The 21,301-nt window shown below is 40.1% G+C and overlaps 1 protein-coding gene across 1 annotated transcript in view; it reads right to left on the reverse strand.

Annotated features, from left to right (window-relative positions):
- The window catches only part of LOC141444490 (nuclear pore complex protein Nup98-Nup96-like), an 81,150-nt gene that overhangs the window by 31,530 nt on the left and 28,319 nt on the right, over nt 1-21,301 (reverse strand). The window contains 17 exon segments of the mRNA XM_074110040.1: nt 450-578; nt 1,064-1,153; nt 1,731-1,877; nt 3,475-3,573; nt 3,862-3,927; nt 5,176-5,352; nt 6,895-7,009; nt 7,385-7,487; nt 9,057-9,207; nt 10,414-10,533; nt 11,529-11,639; nt 14,429-14,550; nt 15,666-15,708; nt 17,599-17,681; nt 18,693-18,726; nt 19,487-19,605; nt 20,714-20,844. Coding sequence (XP_073966141.1) covers nt 450-578; nt 1,064-1,153; nt 1,731-1,877; nt 3,475-3,573; nt 3,862-3,927; nt 5,176-5,352; nt 6,895-7,009; nt 7,385-7,487; nt 9,057-9,207; nt 10,414-10,533; nt 11,529-11,639; nt 14,429-14,550; nt 15,666-15,708; nt 17,599-17,681; nt 18,693-18,726; nt 19,487-19,605; nt 20,714-20,844 — 1,840 coding nt within the window.

Consider the following 21,301-nt stretch of genomic DNA (forward strand, 5'->3'; position numbering starts at 1 on the left):
TATGTAATGTACATACCTAATTTCTGTATCGCTTACTATTTCTGGTATACAATAAAGAGTCATTCTATTGTATTGTATAATTTAGAAAAAACTGCAGGTGTATTTTTCCTCCGAAAACACCACAAACTGTTTCAGACACAATAAAAAAGTCCGGGATTCCAACAAAATATCTGATACCGGCCATTTGAGTTTGACATATACGACTTGTGCCAACTTATTACCATGGCCACTGTTATTTTAAAGTTTGAGACTCGGCAATAATGGAATTCGTATGCGACATTCTTGTCGAGTCTAGCGATCCTGCAATTTAATTATTCGCTGACTATAAACTATGCACTTCTCCTATTTAAATGTAAAGAATAATGTCAACTTTAACGGCTACTTTTGAGAAAATTAACAAGAAAAAGGACAAGGGGAACAGTTACGCGAAAGCCATATAACAATCCCACCTTTGGGCAGGTCGGCGATGGCGTCGAAAGTGGTGACATAGGCCATGGTCCCGGCGGGCCCCCACCCCACGCGGGCGTGCCGCGCGCGCGCCACGCACAGGTCCGCCAGGCACGACGCCTGCAGCCGCCCTACAGACACAGACGGTATAATGAACTTGGGAGGTAATCTTAGTTAAGTCACGAGTAAACACTACACACACTCACACACATATAGTAAATCCTCAATTATGCGTTCAAAATGCGTCCTGCAGCAGCAGGTCGTCGCGGGCGCAGCTCGTGGGGCAGACATACCTACCTAGTTCTCGTTAATGCAGGTCATTCTCCATGGTTCGCCAAACACATGATAGAGGATTTAATATATGGTTATAGATAAAATATTGTATGCAACTGTACGTAATTAGGCCTTAAAACACTCATGTGACCCTATTGTGAAACTCGGCTACGCCTCGTTTCATAAACCCACACTCGTGTTTTAAGGACCCCTATTACGATACCCGGAAATGGACGAACGGAGACTTTAGATATTAGGGAAACTTTTTAGACAAATTTATACGAATTGCTACTTAGACCACTTGTTACTTATACAAATAAATAAATAAAAGAAGTGTACGTACCTGCCGTGGTCATCTTGAAAGGAAGCACTTTCCTGTGATACTTTAACACTAACTTATCAGGGTGCACGATCAGCGGCCGCATCGGCAAGTCTGCAAATAAATAATACCGGTTAACCCGAATTTCATTTGCCCGAATTTCACTTGCCATACCAACGTTTGCCATAAAATATATGCTGTTTTCAGGATTTTTTTAAATGTCATCATATAGAATGCAGTAGTTTAATATCAACTCTGAAGCAATTACTATTTCAGAAATAAATTACTTTATGGCAAATTAAAATTTTAGAAAATATACATTCGGGCATATTAAATTCGGGCAAACGATAGAGAAGCAAATAATAAAATAAAGAGAGGGCGAGACAGAGAAAGATAGAAGCTTGAAACCCACTAAAATCCAATATTACAACCGGCACCACCGCCGTGCCGCGCCGGACCGCCTCCGCTGTCCGTACAGTAACACATGGTCAAATACACCATTACATTTACATTTACCATGTGTATACAATGTTGTCACTAGCCTAAACGCGTCCCAGAATAAGAAGGCCTGCGGGTCCAGTGCGGATCAGAATCTTCACGCACAACATAAAAGCAAAACGTCAAAAATAATTATAAAAAAAAACTGGCCCTCAAATTAATTCAGCAATAGGTAATAGGGCCACCAACGTACCCCAAAGGGTGGTCAGTAATGTGCACCTTGGCGCCCCCCTCTCTGCGAGGGCGGCGCGTCGACCCCGCGTGGGAGCGAGACGAAACACGCTCCCCGGCACCTGCTGGTCCCCCGTCGACGTGGAAGTGCCGTCGTCCAGGTCCATGTCTGAAATCAATTGAAAAAAAAAGAAAGTTAGCGATGGAAATCCACCATACTCATATAATATAATAATAATAATAATATAAAGAGTTTGTGGCTATATTCCTAAAAAATATACAATTACTCCGTTATCGAGTGAGGTGGACAGTCAAGTGTAAAAATAAGAACTTATTCAAAGTTTCAAAAATAACCACAGATATAGATTACACTAGATAACGCAAACACCTTAATCTGTATGAAAACCAACCGTGTTACTTTTTTGTATATACTGTGACGTCTCAAAAGCGAATAATCGATGTGAATTCTCCGATGTCCGCGCAAAATCGATTCAAATGCGCCGCCCGCCCGCGCAGTGGGGCTCGAGTCAGTCACTAGTCATGATTAGTCAATTAGTGGTCAGTCTTTGTATGGGGCCAACCTCGACGTTTGGTCGGGGTTCGGACTCGCGAAGTAGATGCATTTGCGTAATCTAGTGTAATCTATATCTGTGTAAATAACTAATAAGTACCACAGACTCTTATTAAGGCCGTAGTAGGTAACTAATTTATTAGGTATTTTTGCACTTGACTGTACCAAACGATGATACTTTACTTAAACAGGTGATAGTGTTACTTAAAAAATAAAAATCCTACATATTATAAATGCGAAAGTTTGTGTGTGTGTGTTTGTAACTGCTTCACGCTAAAACGGCTGAACGGATTTGGATGAAAATTGGTACGTAGATAGCTGGACATCTGGAATAACACATAGGCTACTTTTAATCTCGATACTCCCACGGGATGGGGATTAAATCTTGAAATAACAACCGCTGGGATTAGAGTCATGAAATTTTGTACAGTTGTTCTTAAAAGCACCTTAATGAAGATCACGATGTAAATTTATGGGATTTCCTAGGGGAATTTTGTAAAATCCCGGAATTTCAAATGTAACTACCACATCGAATAGTGTACGTGTGCGAAGCCGCGGGTAAACTTTAGTAAATAAATAAAATAAAAAGACTTTATTGCGTATCACAAAAACCATATTCTTTGTTATCTAGTATTCATCTTACAATATAGTGCAATATAGTAGGTTGCCTGGAAGAGATCGCTCTGAAGCGATAAGGCCGCCTATTGCTTACCTTAGAAAATCTCTATGTATATACTTGTTTTCTCTGTACTGTTTACTGTATTGGTGTGCAATAAAGAGTTATTGTATTGTTGTATTGTATTGTATAGTGTTAGTCGATTATTATTATTATTTACTGTTATTATAATTATTAAACTGAACAACTTTCTCCAAGAAACATAGGTCGAACCAACTTAAAAATAAAAACTCGTTTTTTTATCATACGAATCTATAGGATTATTGTTCAGGATAAAATTTGTCCAATAAACATTTAGGGTTTGTTTGCCTAGCGTTGCATAATAAAAAATACGTTCCATTTTTAAACTTTTCGTCAGAACGCCTCATGCAAGAAGAAATTATGCATAGATTTATTATTACCTTAAACACATTTGCCATCCAGTCGAATAAAAAAAAACATTTCTTGCATAGACGTTGCTAGAGCAAAATCGCGGGTGGGCAAAGTATTCGTTTGTAGTTTTGTATACAAAGACCATACCATTATCAGCATATATGGAGGCTTTCATTAACTGCACGTGATGGCTCTGCCTGTTCTCTAGACGCGCCAGCTCCGCCGTGGGACTCTTCACTCCGAAACCTGAAAAAAAAAAAGGTTTTTTTTATTTTACCACTTTGTCGGCGTGACTGCTTAGCCGCGGACAGACAGACAGACGGACAGCCATGGCGAAACTATAAAGGTTCCTAGTTGACTACGGAACCCTAAAAAGTAAAGTAAGCACATTTAACGGTAGCTACATAGTTCAGTCAGCCAAATATAGTTAAACGGAGATATTAAGTTTTTTCTGCCTCCTGTAAAATCGTGAAAACGCAGATACGCGGTATTTACAATATGCTCTTCAGTGGTTTTGCACGCGCAGCGCCTTACCTCTGCTAGTGTCTTGATACAGGCTCTGTGATTCGCCGTTGTCCTCGGTAGTGTCCATATCAAAAGCTGGAACGATAAAGACTTTTCAATCATAAACAAAGAGCTAGTTCAGTAAGCTAAATAAATAAATGATGGTCCCAAAGGCAGATCAACGCTGTTCGTAAGACCGGCAGTTTAGGTTTAGAGAATATTTATTATTACTCATAAAAGAGCATTATATTCACTTAAAATGAGATGACAGGGTTTTCATTTAGACTTTGTTTTATATACAGCAGTTTTTGCTCATTTGGGACCAGTTCTTGACATGAAAATACGCCCCAGGCCAAAAGTATTTAAAGTTTCGAAGATTTTTCAAAGATTTTGAAAGATTGTTTAAAAATCGCTAGCGTCACTGCTTAAGTGGCTAAATAAGAAACAAACAAGCTGAGATATGTGGTGCATAGGGGAAATTCGTGTCTGTACCGTTGTCCAGCAGTGGTGTAGCGGTATAGCACGTGGCACGGAATGCCGAGGACCTGGGTCCGATTCCCAGTGCTGGTCTTATTTTTCTGGTTTTTCTGTGCATCTATATATTCAGTTTGTATTTTCAATTTAGGTTTTACGGGATGACCGTAAAAGTAAAAATTTGGAATTGAAATAATAAAATAGAAAAAGATTCCAAAAAACCAATCTTGATTTTTAATTGAACATACATGTTTTAAAATAATTAGATCGTAGGCAGCTGCAATAGTATGAACTGTGTCGCAGCACTGAATGGAAACAAACACAAAGTGGTTTTTTATTATTGTGTATTGGTAACGCAAAACTTACTTTATGCAGCCTAAAAAGATAAAAACTACACCCAACGCATTAAAACTTCAAAATAATATATTGTCAGAGTAGATGTAGATAGAAGCGGTAAACAAGTGACGTCACGTGACTAGTTTTTAAATACTCGCCGCTCGCCGCGCAGCGCCACTTTTTCCTCGACTACCGGCGTGGAAGCATCGTCTTTGTCTCCGTGATTTGTGAGCTATCTTGAGTTGCTTTTCTGTTTTATTGATTTATTTGTGTGTTCTATCGTGTTTATTACGTTATAAAAATTAGTCTTTGTTCCTTGTTGTTTTTTTGCGATTATTGTAAAATTCGTAATTTGAATTAAAATCTGTTATCAAAAATTGTGCGTTTTTATTAAATAATAGCTTGTAAGCTAAAAATATTGTAAAAGAGTAAAAAATATATAAATTTGGAAGAAGTCACAAATCGAACTTTTTAATTGTCTTTTTACGAAATATTGAATTCACAATTTTATTTTATAAACGTAATAAAACAAACCTTTCCCAGCGCCGTTCAGCAAATTGAGCGACGTCTGCTGCATAGCGAACAGACTGTCCTCGGCGAGCCCGAACGCGGGGCCGCCGAGGCTGGCCAGGCCCCCGCTGAGGCCCCCGAGACCCCCGCTCAGGCTGCTGAGGCCCCCGAGGCCGGGCAGCGACACCGGCGGGATTTGAACTGTAAGTAAAATTAACGAAAGTCGTAGACAGTTTATTTGGATTGTGTTCGGGCTTTGGTAGCTTTGAGGATGAACACTTGAGTTTGAAACGCGTCAGAATTAGGTAGATTCATGGGAGACAGTAATAATATTATATTTAGTCCGTTATCGATCAGATAAGATTATGAAACGCCAATATTTTCTGATAATCTGTGACAAACTAATTGGAATTTTTCATGACACTAGCCCGTTATACATATTTTTTATGACACTAGCCCATTATACATATTTTTTATGACACTAGCCTGTTATACATATTTTTCATGAGACACACACACAAACACAACACAAATATCACGCCTGTATTCCCAAATGGGGTAGGCAGAGCACACGAAACGTTACCGCTTCGGAGCCACTTTTAGCAATTTTAGGTTTTAAGTTTAACAAAAATGGTACTATAGTGACGGTTGCTAGCCTGTCGCCTACGGTATACCTTAACCTATATCCTCCGTCGCCTCTTACGACATCCACGCAAGAAATGGAGAAGTGTAATTCCAACCCGACACCACACGGGTATATTTTCATGATCATGACACTAGCCCATTACACATATTTTTCATGACACTAGCCCATTAAGTATTTATTATTTATTTATACATATTTATTGCAGTAGTTTAGTTTTCTCACGTGGCCCCTATTTTCTTTAGGGATATCTAAATAAAGTGCTAGAACGAAGGGCCTCCGCTAACTCCAAACGTGTTCCTTCCACCTCATCCTAATAGAGCAACGCTGCGCGAGAAGGGTGAGTGTAGCTGTCCTATTAGAGCCCGTCGCCACTTGTCGGGTATCGGATACGTTTCGTGTCGGATGTCAGTCATTTCTATAGAATATAGCAGCAGGGCAAGCGTGAATAGCTTCGTATAATAAAAAATAAACCACCGAAAAAACTAAAAAGAAAAAATAATAAACCTTTTTCTCCTTTCTCTCCTATTTAACCTGAATCTAGGTACCAGTTTGAAGTCGGTGCCTCAGCACTAGCCATCAGGAGTGGACGTACAGTCGTCTACCCGATAGGCTTCTATCACTCCTCCTCTCTTATTTTTGGCTCTTCCAGTTTTTTCGGCGATTTATTTATTTTGTTAAAAATGTTAAAGATTTTGTACTGGGGTAAGTACATTTTAAAAAAAAAAATATTTAAGACCACCGTCAAGGTATACTTATCCTATTCAATAAAAAAAGCATTATCAAAATCGGACAACTCTGTAAAAAGTTATGCCTGGTCATACAGTAGTCACCAGCACCAATATCTGACACAACAAGCGTGCATAAATATCTGATACGACTCTATTTCTAGGGCCGGAAGGACGTGTCAGATATTTTTGCACGCTCCCCTGTGGCAGATATTAATGCTGGTGACAGTACAATCGGTGACTGAACAGTCACTCATCCCCTGTTTTCCTACCCTTGAACAGCACGACTTGCCTCGAACCCACGCAGCTTCGCGGAGGCCCTAATGCTTTATGCGTACAAAGTTGCGGGTAAAAGCTAGTTATTAGTGTTACCTGGCGCGGCGTTCTTCTGCAGCGACTGACTGACCAGCTGCCGCTTGAGCACCGCCGGAGTCGGCTCGTCTTCGTCATCAGAGTCCGTCAGACCGTATTTGCTAAAGTGCTCCACCTGAACAACCAAAAGTATAAGAAAAAGAAAGTTTACTTTTTTTTCTAATTTTCTATTTTATTTAATAGTATTGTATGCAAAGTTGTATGCGGCTTGCCGTGGGTACACGCTGAGTGAGGCCCTTTTTGCTTCTTTCGGAACAATGTTTCTTTTCTTTCTTCCTATTTACTATAATATAAGATTGTGTAAGGTTGCCTTATTTTTTCAATTGTAATTTTTTTTTGATGTGCTAAATTTTGGCAAATAAATGTATTCTCTTCTTCCTTTAAGATATTCGCTACGCTCACACCGTAACCCACGGCACTCGCCTTTTTTGACCTCTTACACTACTTTTGCATAATCTACTATTACGCCAGCCAACACGGCCCCGCTTACCCGGAACACCCAGCTGCCGGTCTGCGGCCGGTATTCGATAAACTTGGTGTCGTGCTTGTCGCAAACGCGCCGCAGTTTGCCCTCATAGTCCATCGTTAGTAACCTGGAAAAGAATTTATAGTTGCTTTGACAAAACGAATGAGAGATTGATTCGGAAAAAAATAGAAAATGATTAACAGCCTTATTCATAAAAAATCCTTAATTGAGGTTTGATCGGTCTGTTACTTAGCAGACTGATTAAGCTTGTTAGACGGTTGTCAAGAAGTATGATTCATAAACGCTTGCTAGCAGTCTGCTAGCTGTTGAGCTGCTGATAGACGGATTAGACGCGTTATGTTGGCCATCTTGACAAATCAAAGACAAAAAATGGCCTCATCGATAGCTAAAAAAAAATTGACAGCAGTGACAGCAAATTAGCAGGAAAAAAAATAAAAAGCGAGATGTTTGTTTTTCCCGCCATTTCCGATCCGCATGTTTATGTTTAAGTGCAAAAAGCCGTAATTATGTTAATCATCCAAATTTTTTTTTCTCATATTTATTGTTAGTAAAGTAGTAAAGTAGCAGTAATTTTAGAGGATTTTTAAATACAAATTCCTGAAAATAAATTTTCCTGGTTTTTTTTTAATCTTTGCGTAACTGCACCCTTCACTAAAAATATCCTCGGTATGGTTTTTTGCTCTTGTCAAAGTCAGCTGTTCAAACTTGTGGCGGCCATTTTGTGACTTAGCAGGAAGATAAAGGAGGGTCTACGGTCCTCTAACTTAAGCAGAGCCTTGATCGACTGATTAGCGCTAACAGACGTTTATGAGTCATGTCTTTTAGCATCGGCTCTTCAAGGAGCATTCAAGGAGGCTCTAACTTTTTATGAATAAGGCTGTAAGTTCTGATGGCATCTCGCTCATCAGTCATGGTGAAAGCCCACTCTGATCCACCAATACACGCGGTTGTCAACAGTGACGTCATCTACGGTGACCTCACGCTTTAGGTTAGGATGTATATGGTTTATTTTATGGTATAGCGGGGCAAACGAGCAAACGGATCGCCTGATGGTAAAATACCGTCGCCAATGGACACCTGCGACACCATAAGAGTCACAAGTGCGTGATATCCTTGCGGGCGTTTAGTGGAACGTAGAAGAAAGTTGTCAAACAAGTGAACCGTCAACAAGACGCCGCTGGTAATTCCCACCTGTTACCACCAATTTGATATCAGTGGTAACAGGTGAGAATTTTTTACCCACCTGTTACCACTGGTAACTAATGGGAATAAAAATTCCCATCTGTTACCACTAAACTAATTGGTGGAAACAACTGGGATTTTTTTTCCCGAGTAGTTACCACCAATTTCTTAAGTGGGCATGAGCTGGGGAACAAATCCAATTAGTTACCACAACATTAATTTTAATTTTCAGCAGTTTATTGTCAACATATTAAAAAAAGTTTCTATTCCATTCAATATTTATGGAGTTATTTTATCTTATCGCTAATATTTTTCCTATCTGTTACCACTAAAGTAATTGGTGGTAACTATTGAGATTTTTCTTTCCCAGTAGTTACCACCGAGTACTTTAGTGGTAACAGATGGGGAAAAAATTCCCAGCTGTTACCACTGCTAAAAATTGGTGGTAACAGGTGGGAATAACGAGATGCCGCTCGTCCGTCTTTACCCCCACCTGTCCGGGTCCGTGATGGGCCCCTTCTCAGTCTTGTCCCGCGGCCAGATGCGGTCGAGCGTGACGACGGCGCGCCGGTTGAGGGCGGCGCCGACCGGCGGCTTGTCCGCGTCCTCCGGGTACACTATCACCTCCTTGTTCAGGAAGTGCACTGACAACAAATTAATAAACCACGTTTAAGTTTAAAATTCTTCTTCTTTCTTCTCTTCTTTTTCAGACTTCATCTATCCACTGCTGGATGTAACCCTCTCCTGATCTCCTCCACTCCGTCCTATTCTCCGTCTTCCTGAGCCAGTACGGTCCGGCGTAACTCTTTATATCATCAGACCATCTCAATCATCTGGGGGGAAAGGGGAGAACGGTAACAACATCTAACCGTCCCAATCGGCAACCTCACCTGCCCGCGCCGGATGGTGGCGGCGGCAAAACTGCTACCGTGGTTCCCCCTGCTAGATAACCAACGAGGCTCTGACGAGTGAGTGTCCGGCAGTATAACCGGACAACGAGCGAGCGAAGGAAAACGCGAGATAAAACCCTCTACCAAGACGTCTGGCCAGCGTGGTAGATGTAGGCTTGAAACCTCCTATGATCCCAGCGGTCCGGCTATTCCCAGTCAAGGCAGCGGCTGTGGTCACGGCCGGACAAGGGGTGCTAAGAATCCCTGGGTTATGGTAGGCTGCCAAAACAGACTATACCTGGCTACATATAACATAAGAACTATGAGGTTTAAAATTAACCGACCACAAAAAAAAACTATGAAAATAATTTTCTACCTGTTTAAAGTCATTGTAAATGATAACGTAGTGATAACTCACGTCTGAAATCGAGTTTCGAGGGGCAGTGCGCGTGTTGCAGCAGCCGCCGAGTCGCGTTGCTCCCAGAAGAAGGGTTACGAATGAGGGCTATCGCGTATGAATTCGCCGCTAGAGGCGCTAGTGTAGCGTGAGGTCTCCGAAATGTCAAATCTCATAGTTTTTGGGTGAGCTACGCGGGTTTATTTATAATTAGAATAGTTTTGTGAATATTTTGCATTACCTGAAATTAATTATGGCAAATATGCGTTCCGGGGCATTTAATGTCTGTGTTATGAGACATTTTTGTCTTTCGGAAACCTTTGTTTTCCCTTTTTTCCGAACAAAACGGGGACTATGCAACACTGTGGCATGCTCGATATTTTTATGGTACGGTTTTAAGGTGTATTAAATATGATTTTAATCTAAACTTTGTTTTCACGCCCGTAACAACAGACTTTGAAAGCCACACTTAAAAACCTCACGCAACAGTACGCCATCTAGTGAGACAAGAAACGATAGCCCTCATTAGTCTAAAACATTGTACTGTGGACTGTGTCACTCACCCAGCGCGTCCAGATCCAGGCCGGCCACGTCGACCTCGCAGTCGTAGAACACGTTGCCATAGTTACGGCGCCCTATCGTCAAGTGCGGCACCACGCACGACCCGTCCGCCCGCATGTAGGCTGCGGACAATACCATTGCTCTGATTTTGTTTTAGGGTATGACCACACTATGCCGGAGACACGCGGCTGCTTTTACGTTCCGATGTGTTCCGCTGATACGATACAACCACGAGCGTGGTAGTTATACGGCAGAAATTTGGGGTAATTACGGCTACCATTATTATTATTATTACTGGAATAATACACAAGCAGCTCTTAGAGCTGATGCAGGTACATCACTGCACTTGTGTTTTTAGTCTTTCTTTTTAACCCCCGACGCAAAACGACGGTGTTATAAGTTTGACCGCTGTGTGTCTGTCTGTGGCACCGTAGCTCTTTAACGGGTGGACCGATTTGAATGCGGTTTTTTTAAAGAGTTTGGAACTATTCCAATTTTTAAAGTAATACGTTTGTTGTACGCTATCAGACTTTAGAAAAATTACTTTTTTTATTTACTTTTTACTAGTTTTTACGGTTTTCAAGTTAGTTTTTAACCCCCGACACAAAAAGACTAAGGGACTATCAATGCTAGAAAACTGTAATTTTGCACGAATATATATGTAAACTAAGCCGACAAAAGGTACAATAAAATTTAAAAAAAGGTTTTTTTTCTCATCCAATCTTGTAGTGTAGGGTATCGTTAGATAGGTCTTCTATAACGATTTTTTGATTCAGTGATTTGTTTGCAAAATATTTAACTTTAAAGAGCAAATTTTAATTAAAATTGAGCGTCCCCCTCCCCTTTTAAAATCAAAACCGGTGGATGGAAAAATTTGAAAAAATTCAGGATGGTAGTAAGTATATCAAACTTACAAGGAAAACTATAACGGTTAAGTTTTCCTGAGAATTATTAAAAGTTTAAGAGTAAATATTCCGTACAAAATACGAAATCCTTAGAAAATATTACTTAACTTTTTCGTAATGGCTACGGAACCCTATTTCGGGCGTGTCCGACACGCTCTTGGCCAGTTTTTTCATGTGCGTTTAAATACTACCCATTAATAAATGACACTCACCAGTCATCTCCTCCAGCGACGGTATGGTGTAATAACCGGGTCGTGTCAGCTTGACCCCGGCGGGGTGCGGCGGGGGGCTCGGCCCCCGCGAGGGGTTGTCTTCCTCCGACACTACAACAAGCAGGGATAAGTTAATATAACGTGTTTTTGTTGATTCCCGTTAACTTCGACAGATACAATTCTTTTGCTCACCCGTGACCTTACGATAGCTACCTCTAAACAACAAATATGTTCATGCAGTTCCACCCGTTTACCTTTACTTGCTCGAATTTCATTTGCCCGAATTTCACTTGCCATACCAACGTTTGCCATAAAAAATATATAGAACCGTGCGGTCATCTTATAGAATGCAGTAGGTTATGTTAAGTTAGTTTAATATCAACTCTGAAGAAATTACTATTTCAGAAATAAATTACTTTATGGCACATGACAATTCTAGAAAACGATACATTCGGGCATATGAAATTCGGGCAAACGATAGAGAACCAGTTCCACCACTTCCACACTGTAAGAACAAACACAAATCACACAAACCCATCTATCACCCACACACTACGCTGACGCGTTTCCATGCTATCTGGTTCTGTTGTTCTGAGGATGAACTCTCGTTGGGTTCGAAAGGCGTCAGTGTAGTGTGGTAGTGATAGATGGGTTTGTGTGATGTGTGTGTTCTTTCAGTGTGGAGGCGGACATTTGCAGCTGCGTCTATCAGCTGTCGTAAGGTCGCGGGTAAGCTAAGTAATTAGTAATTACAGTACCGCGTTAAAGATTGCACATCGGTCTTTGGAAAGAGACTCGGCTTATTTCGGCTTCGTAGAGCGTTGTCACACATTACTTATGTGACGTTTGTCACTCGTTGTACAGGTGCAATACAGTACGGACGTATTTAGATGAAAATATATAATAAAAGAGTTGTTGAAACCCCCCAAAACTATATATTTTACGATGGCATCTTTAGGAAAAAGAGGGAGCTATCCATTTTCTAGAAGTTGCAACAGCTCTCCATGGATATCCGAAGTTTACATGTCATTAATTTGACGTAAACTAATTAAATCCATAAAGGTGCAGTGTTTATTTGATATAAAACGTAACTATATAAACACGATGACTCTTACCAAATACCGATGTGCAAGCTTTATCGCCGGGTACCGTACAGAAATGTTTTAGTGCATTGATATAGACCTCCGCAAAGTAACGAATGATTCAATAAATTATAGGGTAAAGCCACGTTTCCAGCAAAGATGTGCGAGGATGTGGTCCGAGGAATGTGTTCTTTATAAACCAATACTCGTAGACACGCTTCATTTAGCTAGCCTCGCACAGCACATCTCTGGTTGCATACAACCCGTAACCAGCCGGACTGTCGTAATTTGTCGGTAAAGAAAACTCTTACATTTTTATGGTTCCGGAGCCAAAATCTCAAAAACGGAACCCTTATAGTTTCGTCAAGTCCGTCTGTCTGTCTGTCTGTCCGTCAGTCGGTATGTCACAGGCATTTTACTCGAAAACTACAAGATGTATATCAATGAAATTTGGGGTACAGATGTCTTGTCAAAGCCACTATTTAGTTTTGTAGTTAAATTACAATTAACACGTAACAGAAAGAGCACAGTCAGCGGTATCGGCAAATTTAAAAAAATATTAGTTTTTATTTTACAAATATACAATTTCACTCGCAAATGTGATGAAAAACATTGTATGTCGCACGGGCGGTACTAGAATAACGAACATAGACTCATTAAAGCCCTCAGTCTTCGACTTCGGGCTTCTAATAGACTCTCGTTCGTAATTCCTTATTTACCACCCTTAAGACACAATGTACTATTTTGATTAAGTGAAGATTTCCGGAAATAATCGCTCCCAAACTTGCAAAAAATATGTAAAGGTAACGCTTAATAAATACTTTCAACGAAAATTGGTTTCAACATGATCGGATATACCGTTATAATTGGTTTTTTGGATTCTTTTTTTATTTTTTATTTCAACTCCAAATTTGTTACTTTTACGGGATACCGTTTTTGAGTTATTGCCGAAAAACTGCGCTTCTCAACAAAAGGACGTAAGTGCCGTGGAGATACGCTCTTTTTTTGGTAATAGATTTTAAGACTGCAGTAAGTGTTTTAATTGTGTTTCATCCATTCCCCATTGAAGCGTTTCTATTGGTTCACTAAAACACATTCCCCGCCACACACCCTCACACATCTCTGGTTGAAACTCAGCCTTGGAGGAGAATGGTTGGTAACATTGACAGGTAACCATAGACGCCATTGATCTGATGCGCGATCTTCTCGCAGCTGGAGCACTGCGGCTGTTTGCCCCAACGGTGGCAACAGAACGTGAGCTCTCCAGGGCGGGGGCAGGGGGGGAACAGGATCTCTGGAGGGGGAGGAAAAGGTGCGTGACTCGCTGGCAATAAAGTGGTAACGCTATACTCTTGTTTCTACTGCAGGCGAAAAACGTACTACGTTCGCATGTATCTCTCAATGTCATTCTAAAACATGATACAACAAGTTTTATTTCATATTTATTGTTAGTAAAGTAGTAAAGTAGCAGTAATAAATACCTAATTTAGAGGATTTTTAAATAAAAATTCCTGAAAATAAATTTTCCTGGTTTTTTTTTTAATCTTTGCGTAACCCTCCCCCCTTCACTAAAAATATCTTCGGTATGGTTTTTTGCTCTTGTCAAAGTCAGCTGTTCAAACTTGTGGCGGCCATTTTGTGACTTAGCAGGGAGATAAAGGATGGTCCACGGTCCTCTAACTTTAGCAGAGCCTTGATCGACTGATTAGCGCTAACAGACGTTTATGAATCATGTTTTTTAGCATCGGGCCTTCAAGGAGCCTTCAAGAAGGCTTAGTTTTTATTAACAACGCTGTGAATGTCGGCCGTTGGACTGACCTGAGAGACTGTCGATGTTTTCTTTGTCGTGCCTCTCGCTCCGCACGCCTAGTTCGCGCACCGAGTTCTCCGCTGACGTCTCGGCTGCGAGAGGGGGATGGCGCAACGGCTTTGTACTCAACCTGGTAAAAACAAGTGTATAAAAAAATCTATCCTAACTAAATAACTAACTGTAATCTCTAACTAAATCTAATCTTACTAATAAAAAAAAATGCGAAAGTTTGTGAGTGAGTATGTTTGATAGTTCTTCACGCTGAATCGGCTGGACGGATTTGGATGAAACTTGGCAGAAAGTTAGTTTTTAACCTGAATTTAAAAAATATGATACATTTTATCCCGATATTCCTACGGGATAGGGATAAAATCTTAAAATAACAACCTCTGAGCTTAGTCATGCTCATGAAATTTGGTATGTAGGTAGCTGGACGTCTGGAATAACACATAGGCTACTTTTTATTCCGATATTCCCACGGGATAAGGATAAAATCTTGAAATTTCGACCGCTGGGTTTAGAGTCTTGAAATTTTGTACAACTGTTCATAACACAACCTCAATGAAGACCGCGATATAAATATTGCGAATTCCCAGGGGAATTTTGTAAAATCCCGAAATTTCAATTGTAACTACCAGATCGAATAGTTTACGCGTGATCAACTATTTAGTGATGCTTAGGAGATGAGCTATGAAGGAATCGCCTTAAAACTGTCACAACTAACTTCTAGTGGATTTGTACCCCATGAAATCAAACTTTTACACGCTTTTGTTTAGTTTCACCTGTCCCGTTGTCTGTCTGTCACTAATCAAATCTTGCAATTTGACTAACTTCCAGTAGTCAGATTGACTTGAAATTTGGAATACTTATGTAGCACGTATGAAGAGCGCGTGTGTATGTGTAGAGTTAAGCAGGACGGAACTCATCAACGGTTAATAGCATCGACTTGAAATTTGATATGCAAATGAATTTTGGGTGACAATGCAAGTACAGTCAACAAAAAGTACAGTCAGCAAAAAAAGCTTGTATTAAAAATTCAATTTTTACGGTTAGGTTATTAATAAGTGACTCAGGAGACGTTACCATGGCAACAATTGATTGACCCAAAACAAAGAAGAAACGCTGGGGCCGAGAACCGAACTCGGGTCTTCCTCGAATCAAGACGCGCGCTGAACCCATAGACCAACCCAAGCTCAACTTCTTCTGTCTGGAGATAAGGAACTGTAAAACAAAAACCACACTCACCAACTAGAACGCCTTTCTGGCAACTGGGTAGGTATTTCTTTATCTGAAATAAAACATAATTATTTATTGAATCAGGCAGGCGTCACTTTGCGGAGGTCCATATCAATGAACTAAAATAATTTCCTTGCTCACCCGCGACCTTACGATAGCTAAGCTTATGCAAAATATGCGTGTTCATGCAGTCCCTCCACCTCCACACTGTAAGAACACACACAAATCACACAAACCCATCTATCACACTACACTGACGCGTTTCGAACTCAACCAGAGCTCAACTTCAGAGTGACACAACCGTAAACCATGCTACCAGTTGTTAGTGTCTAAAAACTGGTAGCATGGTGTACGGTTGTGCTCCATGCATGGTGTACTGTAGGAACCTGTAGCTGGCAGGTGGTTGACCACCTGGTAGGTTAGATTGACTATAAAGAGCAGATTGCCGCCGATAGCCTAAGCGGCTGGTGCAATTTTATGTAAATCTATTTATAAATGCTACCAAGTTCTGCTCATAACAGTTTAAAGTCACGCGCGTTGATAGTACCTAAGCTCTTACCAAGTTACAGTCGCTATCTTAAGGTCGCGGGTGAGCAAGGAAATTATTTTAGTTCATTTAAAACAAAATTATTTGTTAAACATAGCTCATACAACACTGTACAATAAAATAATTATTTAAATCAACGTCATATATAAAACTGTAGTAAGCAATGCAGAAAACTGACAGTAGAGTATATTCACAAGGTAAGCAATAGGCGGCAATCACATCAGAGCGACGTCTTCTAGACTTCCTTTTACAATAGAAAGAAGTAAGGAATTTCAGCCGGTGGTGTGATAACAAAAAATGGTAAATTGGGGGCTGTTTCACCATCCATTGATTAACGTTAACTGGCGGTTAAATGTGATGCCGTCTCTATTTGTTTTGTTCGAATAGACGGAGACGGCATCATATTTAACCGTCAGTCAACACTAATCAATGGATGGTGAAACAGCCCCTTAAAGTATTATAAACCCATATTTAGAATGGGCTAATTATTAGCTTTCATTTGATACCCATATTGTTACAATACAAAATACGCAGACGCCATTTTGAAACATAACATAACCTATGTCACTCCGACAGTTATGACGAATCCAATGACGAACCTGATATGTTAAAATCCATCTAGCTCTTTAGGGCTGCAGCGAAAACCAAAGAAATGGACATACATACCCACGTACATAAATAAATAAATAAATATCACGGGACAATTCACACCAATTGACCTAGTCCCAAAGTAAGCTTAGCAAAGCGTGTGTTATGGGTACTAAGCAACGGATAAATATAATTATATAGATAGATACATACTTAAATACATAGTAAACACCCAAGACCCGAGAACAAACATTCGTATTTTTCATACAAATATCTGCCCCGACACGGGAATCGAACCCGGGACCTCAAGCTTCGTAGTCAGGTTCTCTAACCACTAGGCCATCCGGTCGTCTACATACATCCATACTAATATTATAATTGCGAAAGTGTGTGTTTGTGTGTATGTTTGTCCGTCTTTCACGCCGTAACGGAGAGATGGATCGACGTGATTTTTGGCAAAGAGATAGTTTATGGGCCCGATAGTGACATAGGCTACTTTTTATCCCGAAAAAATGCACAGTTCCCGAGGGAACAGCGCGCGATAACCGAATACCACGCGGGCGGAGCCGCGGGCAAAAGCTAGTTATGATAATACTTATGAACTCTCTCTTCTCGAATGGAGAAAACGGATCGGCAAGCGCAGCGTAGGACGTCCACCAACGAGATGGACGGATGACCTGGTTAAAGCTGCGGGTTCACGGTGGATGCAGGCCGCTGCCAACCGAAGCAACTGGAGGTCTGTGGGGGAGGGCTAGTCCGACAGTGGACGTCCTACTTTACAGCTCATATGATGAATGATACACTCACCCAAATCAGGATAGAGGCGGGAGGGCGGCGCGTCATCGGCTTGTTTGTCCTTGTCGCTCCAAGGCAGCTTAGAGGAGCTCAACCTGAAAGGAAGGTTCCTATTTTACATGGGGAGGACATAGGATAGATTGTATCCCGGAAAATTGCATAGTTCCCGCGGTACAGTGATAAACGAATTGTACGCGGGCCGAGTCGCGGGCAACAGCTACATGTTTTTGGATATAAAAGAAAGAAAGAAAAGAAAGAAGGAAAAGAAAAAAAAGAAAGAGAAGAAAGACGTACAGTCGCCATCAGATATCTCGGACCGGCCAAGGTGATAAAAAATATCGAAACATAAACTCTTATACCTTAATAATAGAGAGCGCGTTCCGATATCTTTGACCACCTTGGCCGCTCCAATGGCTCTGTACCAGATGATCTGATGGCGACTGTACCAGGGTGGAACCTCTTCATAACCAATTTCGCTATGATTACTTTGGCAGATGTGTGGGATGTCAACATGACATTAGTAGCACATAGGTTCCACTCTGGTACGTGAATACGTTACTGTACGTTTCTGTACTTACATAATGAAAGTAAAATAATATCTTTTCGAAAATACAAACTGAGACATGGATGCACAGAAAAACCAGAAAAAGAGACCAGCGCTGGGAATCGAACCCAGGTCCTCAGCAATCCGTGCTGCGTGCTATAACCCCTACACCACTGCTGGACAGGAATCTAGACAAGATTTTTTCCTATGCATACATCCCTCAGGTTGCTTATTTCTACTATGCTACTTAAGCAGCAGCACTATAATCTGTATGGTTTCACGGGATACCCGTAAAAGTAACAAATTTGGAGTTGAAATAAAAAATACACTCGAAAAAAAAAACAATCATAATAATATCTTTTACCATTAAACAAGCAATTCTTGTATATTTGTTAAAAAATTGTGTTGTTGTTGTGGTTTTTTTTTCTTTCTTTCTATTTATTTATTTCGCGAATCTCGGAAACAGCACTAATGATTTTGATGAAATTTGCTATGTAGGTTTTCGAGAATTAGCCCAAGCGAAGCTCGGTAGCTCAGGTACTTAAAACTTTTATACACTTACCAACTGCCATGCTTTTCCGAACTATTTTCCGCGTCTGTAAAATAATAAACATTAAATTTAAATAAAATAAGGCGTATGCAAGCGACATAGTTATTTGTGTCACAAGGGAGCAAAATGGTGTATTTACGGCGAGGGTGTACATTGAATCCAGAATGTAGCGAAGGATTCTACAATAGAATCCTGAGCGTAATGAGGGATTCAAGTGTTAGCGCCCAAGATGAAAATAATTTTGCTCCCGAGTCGCTCATACAACTTTTCACACCGAGCATTAAGAAACTTGAAAAAAATATAATCTAAATATTATTAAAGAATAACCAGCATAGAAAATGACGTGGCTTTCCAATTATCAACTTTAAAAAATGGCATTTTCAATAAAACACTTAAAAAAGCCTTGAACAGAAAAGTTGCACTTTGCTCCCTCTCGTCAGGGAGGAAAAGTTACTTTTCTGAAGGAGAGGTGTGAAAAATTATTTTCATCTTGGGCGTTACCACTTGAATCCCTTGTTACGCTCAGAATTCTACTTTAGAATCCCTCGCTATGCTCAGGATTCCATTGTAGAATCTGTATAAAACATAATTAGTTTTGTTGCCTGGCAAAATCTTCCTCTTCTGTCAAACGTTGTAAGCCCTTAAACCCGTGTTTCATTTTAATATAGTTAAAAAAATATAAAGTGCTTTTTATAGATATAGAAGTGTCACAAACAGAATCCTTCGCTACATGTTTGATTCAATGTACCACCCTCGCCGTAAATACTTCGTTTTGCTCCCATGTGACACATATAACTATTACTTACTGTTGTTGTTGTTCAAGCTCCTCCTGCCATCGTTGTCGTCTTTAGAGACGGCATCATTGGGCGTCTCTTTCTCCGTCTGCGTGGGTACGTCCCTCTGTGGCATTTGCTCTTCCAAGGACCTGGACATAATAAGTTTTTCATTTCTCATGCTTCTGCGAGCAAGTTTTTTTGGTTTTGAGTCGCCTCAAGGGCTGAAATATGAGGTTCTTTATAGGTGAAGGGAGCGTGTAGTCGGAAAACATGTATTATTGGCTCTGTGCACGACATCAGCGCCACCTAGCGTCCGCAACTTTTTTGGCTCTGATGCTCTGACGTTTTGAAATTTCATCGCGACATTGTGACCAAAATCAAACCTAATAATTTATAATACAAAATTACTGTGATACCGTGATTTGAGTGGTCAAAAGGTTGTGAATTCATTTTCGGTCATTTAAATTAAATGAGGTAAGTAAAATTGATTCAAAAAGTGTGTTTTATTTTCGTTATGTCAGGGTTTGTTTACTTCATGTTTAGTTGTACTTTTACTGTAAAACGAAAAGATAAAGCTATCTTGTTGGTTTCTTTGAATAATAGTAACATTATATAACTGTTCTTATATCATCATCTTATATAATGAGTATCATTTTGAAGACCGGTTTTGTGTAAGTATCACTCAATATAAAATTTCAACCACAAACCGTTTCATAAGGAAAATTGTTTCTGGACATGTCCGAGATGTAGAGGAATTAAGAACAAAACAGGGACAGTGTTCAATAATTCAAGCTCGCATCATAACACAAACATCTATTACTAAAATTAGGTAGTTAAAGTCCATAGAAATTGCTATGTTAATGACAGATTCATATAAGTATGACAGATGACAGAGCCAGAACTATTTCTACTTTTGGCCACCATGAGCGCTGCGATAGATTTCATTGCCCCCACCTAGTACTTCGCACGCTCCCAATAGACGACTGGAAAGTGAGGGTCCAGACAGCGCCGTACACTCACCGGCTCAAAAACTCGACTGCGCGTCGATTTATCGTCACTACTTTGAAAAAATCTCGTATCTAAAATCAATATGTCAACAAAATTTAACCTTGATGTAATGTCTATAAAGTTCACTAAGAAAAATTATCTATTTTGAGCTACGAGTTTTTTTTTAAAGTAGTGACGATATGTGGGAAGACCCTAAAGCAGTGTTCTGTGGGACCCCATGGGTCTGTTCGTTGGGCGGCTCACGCTCACCTGTTGTTGGGGCGCTCCGGCTCGTTGTCGCTATTCTTGGGGCGCAGCACGAGCCGCTTCCGGCTCGGTTTGAGCGACAGCTGGTCTTCTAAACTCGCGTCGTACTCTTCTAGGCCGTCGAACAGAGATTTCTGAATACAAAAATATATAATTTTAAGGTATAGACGCCGAAAAGCCAAAGAGTTTGAAGTGATCGACGTTAAAGTTCTCCACCCGCTATACGAAGTCATACCGAGGAGGACACGGGCACATGTTATGTCTCTTTTGTGCAAGTCTCTTTGTCGCAAGGATATTGTATAGGAGAAATATATTTAATATGAGTATAATATTTTTTAATCATTTGCCACAATATTTAAAGACTCTGTCGGGAAACATGTTTAAATGTAAATTAACATAATGGGTAATGGAGGAATGTTTTTATAGTGTTAAGGATTATTTAAATCATTAGAATTTGTAATTTTTCAAATAGTAATTAAATGACATAATATAATAATAATCTAGTGAATAATTAAATGCCTTATGAATTAATAAAATGTAGATAGATAATAAAATTAACAAAATGTTAATAAAATGTAGATAGATAAAATA

The sequence above is a fragment of the Choristoneura fumiferana genome, chromosome 30, assembly GCF_025370935.1.
Source record: "Choristoneura fumiferana chromosome 30, NRCan_CFum_1, whole genome shotgun sequence".
Classification (NCBI taxonomy): domain Eukaryota; kingdom Metazoa; phylum Arthropoda; class Insecta; order Lepidoptera; family Tortricidae; genus Choristoneura; species Choristoneura fumiferana.